Source organism: Lissotriton helveticus, chromosome 5_1 (genome assembly GCF_964261635.1).
Source record: "Lissotriton helveticus chromosome 5_1, aLisHel1.1, whole genome shotgun sequence".
NCBI classification, from domain to species: Eukaryota; Metazoa; Chordata; class Amphibia; order Caudata; family Salamandridae; genus Lissotriton; species Lissotriton helveticus.
Genome location: NC_136065.1, coordinates 1783469186 through 1783491672, shown reverse-complemented (window position 1 = coordinate 1783491672; position 22487 = coordinate 1783469186). Strand labels below are relative to the sequence as shown.

Here is a 22487-nt window from a genome sequence, read left to right as displayed (position 1 = left end):
AGTAGGCGCGTTCGGGAAACGTTGTAGTCCATTATAAGAAAATAATTGTCTTCTGTATTGCTGCTGCTAAGTTGAGCCTCTTGGTAAAGTTATACTTCAGGCCCAACCAGCAAAGAAGGTAGCCACTAAACGCTTCCTGTTATAATTCACAGCTGGCAACGCTTCATCTTTGAACTCACGCTCTCTCCAATGTATTTACTCATCTACTCGTCCATTTACTCAGGTAATCACTCACCGATGAGACACCCATTCACTCATTCATGCATCTACTCAGGCAGACATCCATCCATCAACATGTTGTCCTGTTGAGCCGCACATAAAAATCGCCATTCATAAGAATCTCTTTGTGTTATTTCAAAAGTGAAGCCTATTAGTTTTGGTAGTGCTCGTTAGTTAAAGGCAGTCGCTGTCTGGGCTCAGTGACAGGCAGAGCAGAAACCCCGCGTAGAATGTGGAAAAATACAAAAAAGGCTTGCGCATCCAAGCACAGTGCGGGGGCTTTCGTGTTGCCGCGTCACCAAACGGGTGAGACGCTGTTACTTCCTTTATGAACCCTCTGTGATTTCTCTCATATGGCTTTCATCCGACCCGGAGGAGAGTGGTGGCAGCCTGGGCTTGGGGCAGCGCGAGCGGAGGGAGGCTGTCTGGGTGTCCCACACTCCCAACTCTTTCATATGACAGGGGGGTTTCCCTTGAACCCGCTCTACGCTCTTAGGGTTCCTTCTGTCGCTTTTCAATAAGGCATTGTGAATTTCCCTCTTACGCACCCATTGCCCTGTCAATGTAGGCACCACAGAAGTCAGCCAGGCAAAAACGATTTCATAACCGCCCACCAGACCCACAAACACAACCTCCACACTACACATAACCCAATGAGCTACAAGTACAAAAAAACGCACCTGTCTGCACATGCAACCAAGCGCACAAACACACAGTAGAGCTGGTATTTAACGTTGTTGTGACAGGATACGCTTGTACCGCTGTTACTGGACACAGATTTCAGTAAATTCCTGCTACACACTGCTGAGAAGATTCCAGGGAATGGAAACAGCCCCGGACTGTTTAAACACGACTTAACTTCACACGCTCGCGTTAAGACGTGGGGGGTGGGCAGCGGGGGCAAAGCTATCAACAGTGCAGCAGGTTAAGTGGCACCGGGTTCTAGGATGCTGAGGCGCACGCTGCACCCCAAGTGTGGCAGTGCTTATAACTGTCAGTCAGACCAAGGAACGCTGGATCCATGGGTGCCCAGCAGCAAGTTGCTGGACTCAGACCAGGAACCCTGGCCTACTAAAGCCGTAAGTCACAGCTTCAACTGTCTGACAGTGGCGTGCCTAGCCAGTGTGTCATGGGCCCGAGAGCAAGCGAGGAGACGAGGCCCCTGGTGGGGTGAATGTATGACATTGTTCTGCATGCTGTCCATCAACTGTTCCTTTTGCAGGTTTAAAACAGCAGAATCAAGAGACAATGGGCAGATTTAAATATTTACATTTTGGAATGCTTGGATACATTAATTGTATTAAATACAAATAGTTCTAATTACTTATGTGAATAATATTATTTTTTTTGTCATTTTCATGTGCATTTTTACTAGATGATAAATCTTTTACCAGACTTATTTAAATTGCTCTGGTTCACTCTGTATATTGTCTAGGGCATTAGTGTCTCCCGCTGAGACTACCAATTATTGCGATTCTGCCTCCACACCTGCCAGCATTTCTATCTTGGTTTCCTTTACCCTCACAAACATGGAGGCACCCCGATCCAACTTTGCTTCCGCTCACTGACTATGACGTTGCATTCCAAGCACAAGTGTGTCTATAGCCAAATGGGGCTCCCCTCTTCTCAGCTGGAAGGATGAGCTCATAACAGTCTTTCTGCATCCCCATCCCTGTGTTTGATGTTGTCAAGTGTTAAGTCGAGTAGGCGCGTTCGGGAAACGTTGTAGACCATTATAAGAAAATAATTGCCTTCTGTATTGCTGCTGCTAAGTTGAGCCTCTTGGTAAAGTTATACTTCAGGCCCAACCAGCAAAGAAGGTAGCCACTAAACGCTTCCTGTTATAATTCACAGCTGGCAACACTTCATCTTTGAACCCACGCTCTCTCCAATGTATTTACTCATCTACTCGTCCATTTACTCAGGTAATCACTCACCGATGAGACACCCATTCATTCATTCATACATCTACTCAGGCAGACATCCATCCATCAACATGTTGTCCCGTTGAGCCGCACATAAAAATCGCCATTCATAAGAATCTCTTTGTGTTATTTCAAAAGTGAAGCCTAATGGTTTTGGTAGTGCTCGTTAGTTAAAGGCAGTCGTTGTCTGGGCTCAGTGACAGGCAGAGCAGAAACAATAACAGCATAACAAAACAAGAAGGAGAAGAAGAAAAAAAAATACCGGACTGACAAAAGGAGACACGGACAGCGGGAGGGGGGGGCGGGAAAGGAGACACGGACAGCGGGAGGGGGGGGCGCGAGAGGAGACACGGACAGCGGGAGGGGGGGACGGGAGAGGAGACACGGACAGCGGGAGAGGGGGCGGGAAAGGAGACACGGACAGTGGGAGGGGGTGGGAGAGGAGACACGGACAGCGGGAGGGGGGGCTGGAGAGGAGACACGGACAGCGGGAGGGAGGGGCGGGAAAGGAGACACGGACAGCGGGAGGGGGGGTGGCGGGAACGGGCACAATCAGAAGGCAACAAGCACTCACCTGGACTTCTTCCGGCGGCGGTCGGCCTGAAATGGCTGCCACTCTTCACAGCGCCTACATTTGGCTGCAGATACCGAAAGCACATCACGCTGCCCCTGGCAGAGGCAGATGGAGCGGACTGAAACAAGAACAAGGCACAGAGACAAGACGGGGTGACGGACGAGCGCGGAGCATTCAGGAGGGGGCGGGGAGGAGAAAACCGAAGATGCAGTACGTAGAGGGGAGGGGAACATGCACATCAAGCAGAGAGGGGGCTGGGGGACTGTGGGGGCAGCATAAGAGATAGAGAGCATCAAACAGGGGTGCAGGAGCACTAAAAACGGCATAAACGGGGGCAGAGGCTCGATGCTCACCTTCACTGGGCTGAAAAAAAAATGGCGGACGCAAACTTCCGGAATTGGGGGCGTGGTTTTGTGGTTCTGAGTGGCAGACTACGTCACTGTCTAAAGAACAGCAAAACTTACGCCCCCAAATCCGAAAAAGACTGGGCTAAATTGGAGTGACGCATCTCTCCTCCAATGGCTGGCCTCCGTTTAGGAAGCCAGCCAATGGAGAAGAGACGAAAAGAGAGGCGGGATAAAGCAGCCACTCGAAGTAACAATAATTCTCCGGACTTCCGGTCTTGGCCTATGGCCAAGCCTACGGTCCCTCGACCTAAAAAGGTCACCTTCTGAAGAGTGGGCAGGGCCTTTGTGGGGTGGTGCCTCGTGCAGAGACTTACCTACAAGGCAATTTTGCCCCTGCCCGCCCCAAACTTCCGCCTCCAAAAAAACCGGAAAAAAATGCTATCCCAGGCTGGTGTTTTACACTCCTTGTTATGTTATGCTATCCGGATTTGTAAAGCGCACAGATGCCCCAGCAAAGGGGCGTCCTGGCGCTTGAGGGCGTTGACAGTTCAAAGCCTCCGAGAACGACCTGAAAATCCACTGTTTACAGTTTTCCCTGCCATCATGTGATATTGGCTCCTCATCGTGTGGCCGTTTGAAGGGCACCAATATTGTGTGTCTCACGGTGGCACTGCGTCAGTTAGCAGGTCTTTGTCAATGCAGTTCTGCTCGTTTGCTTTGACCGAAAGCAGGAAGTACAGAGCACAGGTGTAAGAGGGGGAAGGAAGGAAGGCAGGGAAGGCGGTGGAGGTTGGTCAAGGATGGAAGGCAACTTTTTTTTCTGTTTGGAGATTGATTACACAATAGAGGCCATGTTATGCCTGGCTCTCCAATTATTCCTCTACACTGCATAGCAGTTGAAAGCAGGGGCAGATGATTTTGGGGGCCATACATAACATAAAAGTATACATGGGTTAAAATTGAATGACAGGGATGTTTTTCACCTCAGCTTTCTGAGTGACATCCTAGATAACTTGAGCTTCGCGCTTGGTGTCTATTTGAGGTCACTCAGAACCCCTCAGTGAAAAATACCCCCGTAATTCACTGTTGCCCATCTATAATTCTATATATAAAAACATGGGATTCTGCAATCACTATATTAAAACTCATGACTAATTTCTTTTTCTTCTCTAATAGTTACACCAGTTTCCGAATCTGATAAATCACTGTTATGACGTAGCAACAGTGGATAACACAACTTGTAACCCTCTATGACTCTATAATAAAGGCCCTATAGGCCTCCTTGTGAGCCTGTCAGCGTAGCACTGCTTGTCTGGTTGGACAGAAAGCACAGCTGCCTAATGGAGAATAAATGAAGGGAAGGTGATGGGAGTCGATTGAGAGTGGCAGGTAAAGCATTTGTTCACATTTTGGACAGGGAGGAGAGTCAGTGTTGTGTATGGCTCCTACTCTGCCACCTCCCTGTCCACGTTTGGGACAGGGAGGAGAGGCGTGTTGTGTATGGTTCCTGATTACTTCTCTGCCCCTACCTCCCTGTCCACGTTTGGGACAGGTAGGAGAGGCCCTGTTTTGTATGCCTCCCAATTACTCCTCTGCCCCTTCCTCCCTGTCCACAGTTGGGACAGGGAGGAAGTGTTGTGTATGGCTCCCGATTACTTTTCTGACCTTTCCTCCCTGTTCACATTTGGTACAGTAAGGAGAGGCTGTGCTGTGTGTGGCTCCCCATTACTCTTCTGCCCATTCCTAGTAGTTGAAAGCAGGGGCAGATGATTTTGGGGCTATACATAACATAAAGTTATATATGCATAAAAAGTGAATTATGGGGATGATTTTCTCCTCTGTGTTTTAATGACATCATAGACAACTTGAGCATCGTTCCTGTGGTCTATTTATGTCACTCAGAATCCTTCTGTGAAAAGCCAACCCATAATTCACTGTTACCCATCTATAACTCTTTATGTGATAGGCGACATGTGATGCACCCAGTCACTTAATATTAAGACATGGCGACAAAACTCAACTGTATTGATATATTACATTTGAGTTCTGATGTCCCAATGTTTACTGCCAGAGGTAGCAGTGAAGAGAACGCAGGCCAGGCCACGGAGCATAATTAAAGCAGCTGTTTAAAAACAAAACCTTGCTTTTCTTTCCTCTGCTCTGTTCATTGACCAGCAGAAGGAAATATTCATGGCGATATGTTTATTTTTTGCGCTCATTGGGTAATCTTTACGCATGTTTCTACATATTCTGAACTGCTGTTCTTTTAGTTTTTTTAAACTGACTTGTATTACGCTGATTGTAATGTCTTTCTGCAGCAATTATCAAACTGTTTTTTTGATGTTTAATTTTTCACTAGAGATTTTGTTTTTATTTTTTATTTTTGTAAACATGTTTTCTCTTTAACCTGAAAAAGTTACGCACCAAGGCTGCAAGTGGTTTGTGGGAAAGATGATTGTCAGTGCATGTGTTATAATTAATAAAGTACCCCCTGCTGTACTTAAGGATATTTAAAGTCACCTCAGAGTTCATTAACCTTAAAAAGGAACTCTTTTCTTTGTTCCTCAATGTGGTCATGGAACTCTTCTGTGACTTGTAATAACCTTATAATGCTCACCATATATAAATGGCTTGTGCATGTTTGATTTAATAAGGTTTGTGTTGTAGATGGTGATGCAAATCGAGAGCTGCCTCTCAGCCAGCAGGGCCAGACCCACTCTTCCATCGCAAGTGGGAGCTGTCCTGGGACACCGGAAATGCGTAGAAGACAAGAAGAGGCCATACGGACGATCGCATCACAGGTATGCACGCATGTGACCTACACAACTATAGTTAAACTTCCCCTGCATGATATAATCATGGGCATCCACTTATTTATTTAAATCTCAAAGCTTTCTCTTACACACCTTCAGTTAAGCTTTTATATAGAAAATTCATTCTTTGCACACCTTCAGTTAAGCTTTTATATAGAAAATTCATTCAAACTGTTTAACTTTTTTGTTAGAATGTGCATCTGAATTATAGATAAACAGCCACTGTAGAAGATTGTTTAATGTATATTAACGCCATCGCTGCGGCGGCTATTCCACCGCAGCGCTAAGTGGGCGGGGCGGCCGCGCGGCGGGCGCATGTTGATGACGGAACCGCTCCGTCATCAGCCGCGGTTGTGCTGTGCTCATGACGGAGCGGTTCCGTCATGGCCCCGCCCGCTCAATAGAACGCGCCGCGCAGGCGCAAAATCAGCGCCGCGCAGGCGCGGCGGCCGGGCCATGACGGAACCGCTCCGTCATCAGCACAGCCCAACCGCAGCTGATGACAGAGCGGTTCCGTGATCAACATGGAAAGGGTTAAAGGAACCCATAAATTGAGTTTACAGCAAGTGCAGTTTACACTGTGAATTGTAGGAAAGAAGTTAAATGCGAAAGTGCTTTTACTTGAAGGTAGGTATGAAGCAACGCAGTTGCCTTTATCCAGCGGGAGGCATGCCTCATTCATTTCAGTCAGCATTGTAATGATGAAGACCCCGGACAAGGAGCAATAAAGATTAACTGTAAGTAATCAAACACTTAATCAAGGTTGTTTTTTTCCATTTGCAATTTTTTTTTAAAAATTATCTATTGAATGCATTTTCCTACTTTTAGAAAAAATAATTGTACTCCATTCAGAACCCATTGCAGCCTAAACTCCCATTCAAAACCTATGATCTGAAAGAAACAGTTAGTTATAAATTCATTACCTTAGAATTGCCCCCAGGCGTCAGACTGGATCCAGAGAATTGTTTCTCTTAGCAGTAGCCCTGCGCGTCAGTAGGTGGCGTCGGTCGACTCCACGTCCGTCATCGGAGTCAGCACGCAGGGGTGGCAGCTAAGTAGACACCGCAACGACATCCCGGCCACCACGACGCCGGACGCAGAGTCAACTGCAGCCACCTACCGATGTGCCTGGGTACTGCTAAGAGAAAAAATTCTCTGGATCCAGTCTGATGCCTGGGGGTAATTCTAAGGTAAGGAATCTATAACTAACCTATGTCTCTTACAGATACATCGTTACAGAAGGTAAGTAACTTGTTCTTTGAGTATTAAATTCAAAATAGAAAAATAACATTTTATCAGTGATGCCACATGCTTGATTTATTAAAATATTTAAGTTTGAAATTTCTTTTTATTAACATTATGTTGCCCTGTTCAACTAACCATCATACGACAAAAATAGAGACACCTGGCTCTGTGGTGAACAACTGCCCAACCCCAAAGAACCCTTCCTCCTCCACACCCTCAGCCATCTCAACCCCCATCCACCATTGCCAGATGAAGTGAACATTCAAGGTGTCATGCTGATCAAGAGTTTGTCTCTATAAATGTCTGCTATGACCATGGCTGAGCGCCCAGAGTCTTCGTGCCGTCTGTAAACTATTGCATAGTAGTTGTCTATCTTAGAAGGTTCTAACCATTTCAGGGCTTGAAGTCGCTTTGGGCAGGACAGTTCCTTAAGGTCTCCACTGAAAAATTCCAACAAACAGCCCCATTGTTTAGTAAAAGCTTTCTCTTCATCTTGTGTCATTTTTAACAGTTTCTCCACCATAGTCTCTTAATCTGTATATCTTTGGAACACAAGATCTGCTGTCCCCAAAAGGTTAGAATGCTTTATTTTGCCGCTAGGAGGAGGTGGGGTGTTTGTTTAGCCAGCATGCCATAGAGTGGACAAATATCCAGTATGGGGCGCCCAACAGAATTACCTGTGGACATCTGACCAGGACTGACCCTGTGATTTGTTCTGTTGTAGTACACAGCGAGGTCCAAAAGGTTTGTACTTTGGGAAAAGACCATAATATTATTTATTTATTTATTTATTAAACTTGTGTTGCGCACAGCTACCCTCAATGGGTTTCCCGGCGCCAGGGATAGATAAAAGAAAGGAAACAGCAAAGCCCAATAGAACCAACAATGCAGAGGGATCAGTTAAAAAGCAAAGTCTTCAGTTTTTTTCGGAAAGGGAGGAGATCAGTCTCAGCTTTCAGGGCCGACGGAAGAGCATTCCACATCTTTGGACCGAGATAAGAGAACGAACGGCCGCCCATTTTGGCCAAATTTATTCTAGGGACCAGGAAATTGCCACTAGTGGAGGATCTTAAAGTACGACCAGGCTTGTAGACTTGAACCAGGTTCTGCAGATATTTAGGGGCAGAACCCTGCCGGATTTTTAAAAGAAGGCATAAGGTTTTTAATTTTGCGCGGTTCGGGACTTTAAGCCAGTGAAGATCGCGCAGAGCCTGAGCTGCGGAAGATCTCCGGGGTACATTACACAGTAAGCGAGCTGAGGAGTTTTGCACCACCTGAAGCTTATTCATTGTGGCCTTATCGGCCCAAGATAAAGCACATTCCCATAGTCAATGCGGGAGATCACAAGAGCCTGGACGACAGTTCTCCGAGTAGAGCAAGGCAACATCCATAGGATCTTCTGCAACCATCTCAGGATGGAAAAACAGATTGCAGCGACCTTTGTTACCTGCTGTCTCATAGAGAGCCTGTCGTCGATGAGGAAACCGAGGTTGCGGGCTACGGGGGCTGGATTCGGCAGAGGACCCATATCGGAGGGCCAATGTCGAGGGCCCCACAGATCTTTATTCTTGCCCAAGATGACGACCTCGGTCTTGTCACCGTTGAGCTTGAGCAGATGGTCGTGCATCCAAGCAGCAACGCGTGACAGGCCAGATTTCAAGGCAGAGACCTCATGGCCCTCACTGCTAGAAAGAGAGAACACAATCTGCGTTTCATCAGCATACGAATAAATTGTCAGGCCGGCGTCCTCAACGATGGTAGCAAGGGGTCTGATATAGATATTAAACAGCAAAGGGCTGAGAATCGACCCCTGGGGGACGCCGTGTGCCGATGCGTAGACAGCAGATTCAGCTTCTGTCGAAAACACATGAAAGGTACGTCCACCTAAAAAGGAGGCAATCCAGGCCAGCGCAGATCCAGCAACACCAAGGGAGCGGAGAGAGTCAAGAAGAATAGAATGAGACACGGTATCGAACGCTGCACTCAAATCCAAAAGGATGAGTGCAAAGGTCTCCCCGCGATCGATGCCGTGCCGAAGCCTCTCCGTCACCCCGAGGAGTGCGGATTCAGTGGAATAATGAGCGCGGAACCCGGATTGGGACGGATGGAGATATCCCACGTTTTCGACAAATGAATTAAGCTGGGTGTTCACGTGTCGTTCCAAAATTTTGGAACATGCAGGCAGCAGGTAGATGGGCCTAAAATTGGCTAAATTAGTGATGTCCGCGCCGGTCTTTTTTAACAAGGGAACGACCATGGCATGCTTCCACCCCTGTGCCACCATAGACTCTGTAAGAGGGGTATTCAGAAGTCTCATTAGGACTCTCCGAGGCTCGAGATCCAACAGTTTTAGAATTTTCATAGGAACAGGGTCCCGAGGGGAGCCTGATCTAATACTGTTCAGGCACGATAGAAAGGTAGTGTCATCAAACAGTAACCAATCGTTGATGAACATTGAAGGGATGGGGAGAAGACTACCAGGAGTAGTCGCCGGTAAGGACTCAACAGATGGCGGAGGAGTAGTCAAAGATTCATAAATACGCTCCACTTTAGAGATAAAAAAATCTGCAATGGCATCACACTGTGGTTTATCCAGGGCCGGAGGAGAAGGTACTGTATCTGCTCCCGTTAGCCTCTTCACCACTGCGAAAAGAGTCCGTGGACAGTTCTGTGCCTGGGTAATTGTGGATGCCGTGAAGGTGGCCTTTGCCAATTTACAGTTAGCATGATAGCTTTTTAATGCTTCTTTATAGGCTGCCTTGCTAGGGGTAGAATACGAGAGCCTCCATTTCCTTTCCAAGGCCTTGCACTTGGCGCGTTGTAATTTTAACTCCTCAGAGAACCAAGATGCAGGAGGATGAAGGGATCTGTGGTTGTTAGATGTAGAAGGAAGGAGTGCAGTTACAGCATCCCTTAACCACTGGGAGACTACAGCATTAGATTCTGATCCCGATTTTTCCAAAGTCGGAATGGATTCAGTGGGATGTATGACGTTAAAACGCATACTTTTACAACGCATACCGTTACAACGGGACTTTTACAACGCAAATACTATTACAACGCATGTATTTACAACGCATTTTTTTACAACGCAGGTACCTTTACAACGCTTACCATTACAACGTAAGTATATATAATTTTTTTAATTGTAAATTATTTAAAATTAATATAATTTAATGTAATTGTATTTAATTTAATTTAATTTCATTTAATTAATTTAATTTAAATTTAATTTTATTTTATTTTTACCCTGTACCCCTGTACCCCAAAAACCCAAAACTGACCCTGAACCCAAAAAATACCCCTTTATCCAAAAACTGAAAACTGACCCTAAACCCTAAAAATACCCCTTTACCCAAAAACTGAAAACTGACCCTGAACCCTAAAAATACCCCTTTACCCAAAAACCCAAAACTGACCCTGAACCCTAAAAATACCCCTTTACCCAAAAACTGAAAACTGACCCTGAACCCTAAAAATACCCCTTTACCCAAAAACCCAAAACTGACCCTGAACCCTAAAAATACCCCTTTACCCAAAAACTGAAAACTGACCCAGAACCCTAAAAATACCCCTTCACCCAAAAACCCAAAACTGACCCTGAACCCTAAAAATACCCCTTTACCCAAAAACTGAAAACTGACCCTGAACCCTAAAAATACCCCTTTACCCAAAAACCCAAAACTGACCATGAACCCTAAAAATACCCCTTTACCCAAAAACCCAAAACTGACCCTGAACCCTAAAAATACCCCTTTACCCAAAAACTGAAAACTGACCCTGAACCCTAAAAATACCCCTTCACCCAAAAACCCAAAACTGACCCTGAACCCTAAAAATACCCCTTTACCCAAAAACTGAAAACTGACCCTGAACCCTAAAAATATCCCTTTAAAAAAAAACTAACATATAACATTTTAAATATAATTATATACTTACCAATACTTACGTTGTAATGGTATGCGTTGTAAAGGTATCTGCGTTGTAAAAACATGCGTTGTAAATAAATGCGTTGTAATAGTATTTGCGTTGTAAAAGTTCCGTTGTAATGGTAGTGCGTTGTAAAAATGCGTTGTAACGGGTGTATACCGATTCAGTGAGATGTTGATTGAATGCCACCATATTAAGCTTGTCCCACCGATAAGATGGCTTACCCTTACCCCAACACAAGACTTAGCGTTGGGTAAGGATAGAGGTAACATGAAGTGTACCGCAAAATGGTCAGTCCATCCTAATGGGCGGGCCCTTTGGGAGCAGTCATAAGGTAGATTAGAAATGATCGGATCTAACAAATGACCGGCCGAGTGGGTAGCCCCAGAATTTCGCAGTAAGAGATTAAAAACTTCAAGATCAGACAGTAGCGACTGACTGAGAGTACCTTCAACATCTTCAAGATGGATGTTAAGATCACCAAGAATTTTGAAGTTAGCCGTTTTAAGTAGTGCAGGGGATAAAGTATCGGCCAATGACGATAACCAGGGACCAGCATTGCCCGGGGGGCGGTATATTAGAAGACCGGAAAGCGTTAATTGAGGGCCAATCGTTAGTTTAAATAGAGCGGCCTCACATCCAGGAAGGGGAAACGACTCCAACTTGCATTGGTAGATGGTTTTAAAAATTATTGCAATCCCCCCACCCTTCCCGGAGGCCCTGTCCTGACGTACCATCACGTAGTTGTTAGGAACGGCTATGGCAATGTCAGGTCCAGAGCTTTCGTGGAGCCAGGTCTCAGTCAGAAACGGTGCGTCTGGTGACTCTTCATTTATAAAATCAAACAAATTAAATTTATTTTTAGGGAGCGATCTACAATTAATACTCCAAAATTGTAGAGGAGGGGAAGTTTGAAGTTTCTTAGTGGCCTACCTTTTGCCCCGATAGTGTGCCTTGGTAGTTTGTGTCTTAGAAAGCAACATTTTACCTGTCGAAAAACCACAGCCTGCACAGGTAAAATAATGGGTAGGCAAAATACAGGAGGTACAGGAGACGTGTAAGCGGGATCGTAGAGATGTTAAAGTAAGTGCGGAATACGTCAGACGAATAGAACAATGGTCAGGAGTTAACCTACCTGAACTAGAGAACAAGATGTCAATGGACAGCCCGTCCTGCAGCCCGTCCTCAGCGCGGACGGGCGCAGAGGGGCTGGACTCTGGCGTGATTCCGGCATTGATCCGGCGTTCCAGCTGCGCGTGACCGCTGCGCGTCAGCATGATCTCCTTTATGAGGGGGTCGAGCGTCCTTGACGCTAGAGCGAGCACTGCCCGACCGGCGAGCTTCCTCACCTAAGATGGCCGCCAAACAATTCAGCTGCCGAGGGGCAGGAACAAAAGGATCAGGGACCCGCAAAACGCGGTGTAAAGCCGATTATTGTGCAAGTGTGGGGGAGCAGCCCTTAAAAACAGGGGAAAAATAAATTAAAACAAAATGAAAAACGAGGAGTTTTTAAAAAACGCTTGTAAATCAAGCAGAATGCTTCTCTATAGCGCACAATGCGGTGTAACCGCTCTGCACAGGTCAGGATCTTCAATTAAAGGCTTTGCAAGCAAGACAGAGCCCTGGATTTACTCTCCTTATGAGGGGGTCGAGCGTCCTTGACGCTAGAACGAGCACTGCCCGACCGGCGAGCTTCCTCACCTAAGATGGCCGCCAAACCATTCAGCTGCCGAGGGGCAGGAACAAAAGGATCAGGGACCCGCAAAGCGCGGTGTAAAGCCGATTATTGTGCAAGTGCTTCTCTATAGCGCACAATGCGGTGTAACCGCTCTGCACGGGTCAGGATCTTCAATTAAAGGCTTTGCAAGCAAGCAAAGCTTAATATGTAAGGAAAGGACTCCTCCTCTGTTGCGGCATAATACAATTGATGCAACATTTTTAATAGAGTAGTTCTCCCTCTGAATGTGCCACAAAATTATTAGCTGAGATTAGGATTTCCTCCAATTGGTCACCGTCCAGGGTGATATCCAGCTCCTTCTCCCTGGTCTGTTGGAAAGTGTGTTTGGTAAGGCGTTGTGTTATGTTAAGCATGTTGTATATAACACAAATGACATGTTTGGCATCTTTGCAGTGCAGGAGATATTGTTCAAAGGGCGTGAGAGCTCTAGTTTCCACCGGGTGATCCTAGGGTGTGATAGCCATTGGCACAACTGCAGGTAGCTGTATCGTTCTTTTCTGGAAGACAGTACAATACTCTTTCAAGTGCTCGAAAGATTTGAGTGATCCTTGCAAAAACTTGTCTCCCAACATCTATCACCTACCTTCCAGCCAGTTGCTTTATAAGTATCGATCCAGGCCTGAAGTGAATTCATAATTTCCCCTGAGAGGTGTAAATGGGGAAGGGTAAGTAGCGAGACCACATTTAACTCCTACCTTATCCCAATCCTTCAGTGTTGGGTTTATGACTGGTGAGATGTAGATAGAGTTTTTTGTCAGTTCTAAGCGAGTTCACCAGGGAATTTCATATAGGGGTCATTGTGTGGTCTATCATGCACCATCCCTTGTCGGTTTCTTGTTGCGTCCAATGTATATGTTATCAGAGGTAGGCAGTGGCATAGTGATATGCTAGTTTGGGGACACCAGTCCCCCTGGTGTGGGCTCAAGAAACCCTGCTACCATCTAATCCTCTCAGACCGGCCTGCTTTATGAAATTGGTGCAAGGCGATTGAAGGTCAGATATAAAATCACCTGGTATTTGAAGGGCTAAGGTCTGGAACATACACTATATCTTAGGTAGTACAACATTTTGTTTACTGCTATTCTACCTAAGGGTGAGAGTTTTATATATACAACTATCAAGCTCACTTCTGATGCCTTTCAGGTGTAGAAGGTTGATATCTCATGGATTAGCTAACATGGGGGCTAGCACGCAGCCCAAGTAATCTATGTGTGAAGCAGCCCATTGCAGGAGGGTTTTTGATTGTATCTGGCCCACTACCGTCGGGGAGGCAGACACATTCAGGATTTCAGACTTAGTGATGTTGATCTTAAACCCCAAGACGCTCTGGTAAAGATGGCGCTCCCAGAGCACCTGGAAGGGGGAGGCAATGGGGTCTGTCAGGAGGATATCATCGGCAAACATGGTGCCCATTTCTACTCTTGTTAGCTGCACCAGATCCCTTTGATCTGGGGGTTAACCTGTACTGCTGGGAGCCTCAGCCAATGTCCAACCAGTTGGAAAATACACCATTAATCCAAGTTTTGGCTTGTGGGGCTTGATATTCCGCCAAGATCTAAACGTGTTTCACATTCCCACCTCTCTCAGGACATCCGTTATGAAACTATTATCAACTCTAACAAATGCATGTCCTGCTTCTAGGATGACAATGATCAGTTTTTTTACTCCCATGGCTCCTGGATTGAGAAGTTGAAGAACCTTCTTCATATTGTCACCAGCTTGACACGCTTGAATGAAACCAAACTAATCTGGGTGTACCATGTTCCCCATCAAAGGTTGAAGTCTCAGGGTGACTATTTTGACGTCTGTGTTGAGGAGAGACATGGGGCAATACTATCCACATTCATTTGTAGTTTTGTGAATCAGGTCTATGGTGGGTTTGTTCAAAGTGGAGGTGACTCTTTCCTCCTCAGTTATCTCACTAAATACTTGAAGGAGTACAGCTAATACTATGGAGCCAAAACGCTTGTAGAACACCACTGTCAACCTGTCAGGGCCTGGTGCTTTAGAGGTTCGTAATTTAGATATGGCTGTAAGGATTTCCTCCTATTCTAGAGGCCTAATGAGGGTCTCACTGTCTAGGTGGCTCAGCTTTAACAATATGGGGGCTCTGTGAGCTATTGTGACTATTTTGGGGGTCTGTTGGCTCTCTATCATATAGTTGAGTGTAGAAAGTGTGAATAAATGTTGCCTTCTCCCTGTCTCCTATGCAGAATCACCCGCTCGGGGCCTTCATCTCTGGTATGGTAGTTTTGGTGCGGTGGCCTCGTAGGTTTTCAGGCATTTTGCCTGATTTGTTACCATAATCATTACGTGTATTATTGAGTTGCATCAGGATAGATGCCTTATTGCTGGTTTATAGGGCCTGAAATTGGCTTTGAACAGCAAATAATTTACTCCAGACTTTCAGAGAGTTGATTTTCTTGTGGTTTGGCCTAAAGTCTCCCAGTTCTGTGCCGAATTTGAGGCGTAGCTTGTCTCAGAGCTTCTGAAGGTGGGCAGCTTCTTCTGTGAAAATGCACCTTCAGGTCATCCTAGAGGCCGGCCGGGCTCACTTCCCTGGTGTCGTTATGGATGATATAGTCCTCAATACCCTTTTTTAACATTATTGAAAATCACTGGGTCTTTCAGTCGATGGTCTTGAATTCACCAGGGTCTAGTAGGTCTGGGTTCCCAGGAGCCCATGTCAGCTGACCACAGAAGACTGGACTGTTTTCAGAGAGTGTGATGGGGTGTTGTTTGGATGCTGTCAAACGGGGGAGCAGGCGCTCATCTAGAAGCATATAGTCTAGCCTTGAATACGTTTTGTGGATTCCCAAAAAATAAGAATAAACTTGTGTAAGAGGGTGACAAGTTCTCCAGTGTGTACAGGTCCCATCTCCTGCAACAGTAGCCTACTCGCAGTTGATAGGACCGTTGAGCCTCCTCTCCCGGTATGGTCAGTATTAGCTATGGGGATGAAGATCAGATTGAAGTCGCCTCCAATAATCGGAGTAGTATTTGACCAAGCTGCGAGAGTGTGAATAATATCTGTTAGGAAGGGCTCTTGCTTGTGGTTAGGCTATAGACTGTGGCTGTAGTGAGGAGTTACCCCCTAAGTAGCCCTGAATGGCCACTCACCTGTATCCCAGAGTGTCTCCTCCAGTGCAAGCGGACAGTGGCGATGGATTAAGATCCTCACCCTTGCTGTTTTCTTGTTGCCCGAGGAGAGGTATTGACCGCGGTTATACCATGACTTCAGACTATAGTGGTCCGATTGTTGTTAGTGGGTTTCCTGATGGAACCCAATGTCTTTTGGAGAATGGTCATTTTCCGGAGAATGGAGCACCGCTCCATAGCGTTATTAAGGCCCGACCATTGAAAGTGAGAACTTGAAATGTGTTATTGAACATAGCTACATTATAGGAAGTTCAACATAAACAAGGAAGGTAGTGATGGTATACAGGATAGCACATCAATTCTAAGCGATATATTGTCAGCTTGTCGGTATAAGAATAACAGTATTGGTCCCCCTCATGGTAACGATACAAAAACACCCCACTACCACGGATGTCGCCACACAGATGTTCCAAGGAACTCCTGTGCAAAACTTAACAAAACCACTGTACCTCGGCACTCTCCAATAGTTATATCACTATTGTCAATAGTGTGACACATTTACAATTCAAGAACAATAAGATTGCTCACAGGAAACCAGTCCACTCTGATGCACTTCTGCAAAATTCTATTTAATATCAAGTGACAATGTTTCATTAAAATTGTAGATACCCAATATTCAAAATGCAATCCAAAACAAAGACATATATTCTTTTACAGAGATGTTGATATCGCTAGTTGATCTACGGAGGTCATGTTCATAAGGCCTCCCTGTTGGATCTGCCAACAGGGAGACCTTATGAACATGACCTCCGTAGATCGACTAGAGATACCCACCCCCGCCCGCTCCACCCGGTATCTGCGCCAAAGGGCCCCATACCTTTTCGAATTTCTTGACACATCCTCTGGATTTATAGACAGTCTCCTCCGCCCTTTGGCACCAGTCCAGGTCCCTAATCCATTGCTCCCATTGAAAGTGTCACACTATTGACAATAGTGATATAACTATTGGAGAGTGCCGAGTTACAGTGGTTTTGTTACATTATAGGAACTAACGACTTGGTGCTGTTAACAGGAGGTGTGGTGACATAGCAGAGGGTAGACTACTGTTCCCTTCTAAGACCTAAATAGCCCATTGAAAACACAAACATGAATATGAAACATTAAAAATACATAACTTCAACAGAAATGAATGCCGCAAAAAGAGCCGAGGCCCTCCAGGGGTCCCAAAATGAGATAGAGAGGTCGTATGCAGAGTAAGGTATCAATCCTAGAGGGGGCAAAAGGCCTCTGTCAACGCAAGACCAGAGTGGCAACCACCCAGACCTTCAGCACCCATCTGTAGAGCTCATCGATTGTGTGGGCATAGCAGGTTAAAGGGCAGATTCTTGTTTCAGCGCAGTCGGCGTGAGGGATAGCAAACAAGTTTAGCATTTAATGTCTCAGTGGGAATCGAAGAAAGGTATGGCGACTGTGGCCCGATCACCTTGTAATCCTGCCCCAGAGCCACTTTGCATCCTGCTAGTGTTTCCTACATGTTGGGTATATTCCGCTTGCACTCACATCGTATTTGTGTTCACTCATGGCTCCTCTGGCCCTGTGACTCTGATGGGCATTCATCTCTGAGTGTGGAACGAGGAGGTTCAGTGCGTGGCAATCCTCCCTAAGGCATCAGTGTTTACCTTGCCACTCAAACAGGAGGTGGAAGGGGTAGACTCATTCGTATCTGATCTTATTTTCCCGTAGGAATGTGGTGACAGGGCAAGAAGTTCCACTTTTGATCAGAGTAATCGGAGAGATCCTGAATTATTGGAATGCACTCTCCAAGAGGCACACTTTGAATTTGGAGGTTACAGCTGCCATAGCAATTCCCCATGCCCTCCTGCTTCACCTGGAGCGCAATCAGCTGTTCATTCATTGGCACTAGGCGAGGGCAGTATTCCTCAAGGTCCAGTGTACACTCATCCTGGTTCGTTACCAGATTATCCACCCATGCCCTTTAAGTCTTTCCGAAGGTCAGAGAGGTTTTGCTTAACGTCTGCTCAAACAACCCCAAGTTCAGTCTTGATTTCCATGAAGAGATGGATATGTGTGAGAAGTATCTGCGATGGTTCCAGACGTCGCTGAGCCTCTGCCCCAGCCAGCTGGAGCTCTAACTGGCGATTCTCTCTCTTGTTGGAGTCACTTGTACTCTGGGTGGATCATAGGTGAATTCTGACCATATACTATCCTGTTGCATGCCTCTGAAAGTGGGACTTCAAGCAGTAGCGAAGTCATGTAGCCAGGTAGGACTTCATGGGTGCGGAGGCATTAATGCAGCTTTAGAAGGGACCCAGTATTGCACTCTGGGTCTCGCTCTGATTGGGAGTATCCCTTGCTCACTGCCTAGTGCTGATGTGCCTCACCGTCTGCCCTGAGGTCTCTAATAAGCTTACAAGCGGGCACTCATCCAAGATCCTCATATCTCTCCAGGCCTCAAGCATGTCATCTCCCCTTGGGAGCGCACTGCGACTGGATCCTTGGGCCCCCCACTGCTCCTCTAATCGCAGCAATAGGTACACCCTTTCTATTGAATTAAGCAGGGTGGCTCCTGTCTAGCTGGATGTAGTCCCCTGCCCAACTAGGCCCACCTGCTCACTGTGCCTGTTGGTGTGCTGGTGGGAGCACAACATTCTTTCAGCCTCTTCCACAGGGCTATTGGGGCCCTGTGTCAGGAGTCGTGGGCCACTGGTGGGCTAGTGAGTGCTCGGAGACAGTGCGTTGTAGTTTCTTAACGCATAATCATTTTGCTGTCTGTGTGGTTGGGCCCAGCACTTTACCTTTAAAAGGTATAGATTACTTCAGGTGTTGATAACACCAAAAATTGAAAGAACTAAAATTGGGAAACATGCTGGAGGAAATAAACTGTCAAGCAATTTGCACACAGATAAGAAACCATTTTCTAAGTACTGGAAGTGGTTTCTGCACCTGCTGCCTTTTTTAAATTAAGCACACTTGGAATATTTTTTAATTGAATGCAGGTGTTGTTGTCTCATGACTACCCATCAGCTGTACGATTAATATATCCAAAAGGTCAGTAGCTGAGAGAGATTCATGGGCTGGTTAATACATATTGATTTTCTGTAGGGGAAGACTGCCTTTTATGTTCTTATGCAAAGACTGCACGAAATAAGAGCTTAGCGTTTAGATTATTCTCAAGATAGACCTGATATCCTAGACTCAGATGACTGCACACCCTGATCTCAGCACCCTTTGTAGTATTGTAGTGTAGTTCCTATTATCCCAATAGGCTCTGCGCATTGGAATAATATCTTCAATAGTATAGACCTAGGGCAGAGGTTAACTAGGTCTTCTACCGACGATATCAGACTTAAAGTTTTGTGTTTGCCAGCTAGCTCAGAGTTCACTAGAAACTTTCTCGAATAGGCAAGGAGGATTTTAACCTCCCTGGATAGACAAGAAGGGACAACCATAGAACATGACAACTTTGCTCTCCCCTAATCAAGAGTGTATCTCTAGAGTCGTGTGAAAACAATAGACAACTTATTTTACTCAGTCAGTACGTGCATTCTTAGTTTCACCAGTTTGTAGAGAAATAAGAGATGGGCGTGGTTCAATAAAAGATGTTATTTATTGATCAGTCTCTTTTCTCATACAAGAGAAATGAATCGCTATTATTGCAATACTTGTAGTTAAGTAAAGTGCATACAGTAGAGACAGAATTATAAAATAATACTGTAAAAGCATTGATATGGTTTCTGAGCCATATGATACTTTAAAATGGATAAAATAGATACATACATATATACATTTGACTAATCGTACTCAACTGGTGCTTCTAACCACGCCTACCCCAATGTACCTGACCTAAGCCTAATACGTGGGCGGGAGTAGATAAGTAGCAGTTTAAGTTTGTTTTGCCAAGGGACTGACTCGAGAATTCTCTGCAAGGGGTTATTCAGTTCTGTACCTGAGATTTAGAATGATGGAGGGCTGGTATCTCTTATCCCAGGTCTTGATATTCCAGCTGCCTGCGAGGGCTGCTTGGAAGCGCTGGAGCTGGATTTCTCGGCAGGAGAAAGGCAGCGTCTCGTTCTCAGCGCGTCAGGAAGGCGGGGCAGCGTCTGTGGGCTTCGCTCTCTGCTGGGCTCCTCAGCACGTCTCGCTGCTCCGATCTCGTCACCACCGCATGTGTTTGCTTAAGGCAATGTCGGTAATATTTATACCTGAAAGGTGCCGAGATTGACGTAAGGATGGACATATATACGTCAATAAGGATGTCATATGAACGGGCTCGTTCGCACATTCTTTTGCTGAAGTTCTCAGTGAAATCAAAACAATGGCTATGGGAATTTCCCAGGTCGCTGTAGGTTTGATTTGTTTTGAGAACTCTGTATGCCTTATCAGGGTCTGGAGGAATATCGCTTGTCTAATTAGATGGCATGCGTTATGACCTAATCAGATAACGCGCTTCTGTGCCGTGGTGTGGCTTAATCAGATAACGGTTTTTGCACCGTTGGATGGCTGCTAGTTAATTATTAACCAAACCAGGGTCAGGAATAGGGGAATCGATACAGTACCTATAGGAATACATCACAGTATATGTATTCCTTCGCTGGGCTTCTGTTCAAGAGAAGCCCAGTCCCAGATCTTAAAGTATATGTTCTCCTTGTATACACTTTAAGATGAATGTTTTGAAGTACTTTCTAAGTTAGCAATGCTGGACGACGCATTTATGCCAGTATGCTTGTCTCAAGTCTCAAGATGCCCATCATGTCATGGAGTAAACCAACACACTTTTGCATCCCAGAGTAAATGCGGTTGGTAGCCAGGGCACACATCTGCTGCCCGGCACATTTGACTGCTACTTTTGTGCATTCCTTCTCTTTGGCTTACGAGAAACATACACTGCATATTTTCTGCTCAGCATGTGTTAGCTCTGCTTGTAGATATTTTTCTCCTAGAATCTTGGTGCCCTCTGCGGGCAACAATTTTCTCCTACCTTTTGGCTTCTGTGTGTTTAGGCTTAGCCTCCAAGGATATCCCAGGTCATCCTATTTAGAGATTACAGGTCCTACAGTCCTTTCCAGTTCTCTATAATCTGCTCTCAGTAGTCATATGTATAGTGCTCAAGGCAACTCATTTTATGATTCCAAGTGTGATTTTTTTTGGAACTGTTTCGGTTGAGTCTGTGGAAATGATGTGCAGATTTTGGCAAATAGTTATCTCTGAAGTACTAGGAATTTGTGGGCATCCTATTTAATTTTCTTTTTCTCATGTAATTAACGTAAAATACAACAGCTCTACAGTACATAGTTACTCCTATTATTTTACAATAAATCTGGGTGATCATAAACACTAGTTACACTGTAACTGTATTTCACCACCGGGATATGTCAGACACACATTTATATGTTCTACCTTTATCATGCACAGCACCCTGCCCACAGGGGTACCTTGGGCCTGCCTTATGGATTACTTTTATGTAAGAAAAGGGTAGGTTAGGTCCGGGCAAGTGGGTGCACTTGCCAGGTTGACATGGCAGTTACAAACTGCGCGTAGACCTTGCAGTGGCAGGTCTGAGATACCTTTTCAGGGCTACTCCTGTGGGTGGCACAATCACTGCTGCAGGCCCACTAGGAGCATTTGATTTACAGGCCCTGGCACACTCAGTGCACTTTACTAGGGGCTTACCAGTAAATCAAACATTCCAATCATGGAAACACCAATCCATATTAACAATTTTGAACAGGAGCATTTGCACTTTAATACTGAACAGCAGTGAGAAAGTTCGCAGAGACACTAAACCAGCAAAAACAGAGTAAAAAAAATAGGGAGTCAGAAAGCAAAAAGACAGGGGAAACACGACTAAAGATGCCAAGTCTAACATGTTCTAACACTATGCTCCTAGGTGACTGCAACATTCATGATGATAATCTAGCATATAAAGCAGGGGAACAACTATTTGAAACGATGTCTGACTTCAAACTAGTCCAACCTTCCCTTACTTGAAATGGAAGAAATAATACCTTTAGCCTGGAACGACAATTATTTTATACCTTTTCATGTTAAACTTCCCCCTTCAAGGCTGTGAAAGCTAATATGGCTGAGCTGTACCGCCCTTGGCATGCTATATTGACCTCAATCTGCTTTCAGGTGGAGATAGAACAGTCTGTCAACATCAGCACTGCATTGAATACTTTTTAATCCGATTTAAAAATGAAGTTTGACTTAATTGTGCCTCTAAAAACTCATAGCAGAAAAAAAGCATCGCCCTCTGTGCCTTGCTTCTCTGCAGAATTAAAGGAAGAAAAAAGCAAATGTAAAAAATTTGAGAGGAAATGGCAGCAACATGTTTCAGAAGGAGGTAAATTTTTATTATAAGTCTGCCTTGAAACAATTTAGGAAAAACATTCAGAAAGCGAAAGCCTGAATGTTTCCCAAACAAGATTGGAGAAGATGACAATGCCCTCAAGGCTATATTTAAAATTGTAGATTCTTTCCTGAACCTAAATTCATGTAAACAACTAACCCCACCTCTCAAGAATGTGTTGATAATCTATCTTGTTTTTTTTTTCAGAATGAGCAAAGGGCTAGATG

The 22487-nt window shown here is 45.3% G+C and overlaps 1 protein-coding gene across 6 annotated transcripts in view; it reads left to right on the top strand.

Moving 5' to 3' along the window:
* TANC2 (tetratricopeptide repeat, ankyrin repeat and coiled-coil containing 2) overlaps window positions 1-22487 on the top strand; it is a 2511073-nt gene that overhangs the window by 2012915 nt on the left and 475671 nt on the right. For all 6 annotated transcript variants that reach the window (XM_078645079.1, XM_078645083.1, XM_078645080.1 and 3 more), the window contains one exon: window positions 5733-5866. In XM_078645079.1, the coding sequence (XP_078501205.1) occupies window positions 5733-5866 (134 nt within the window). The remainder of the gene's footprint in view (window positions 1-5732; window positions 5867-22487) is intronic.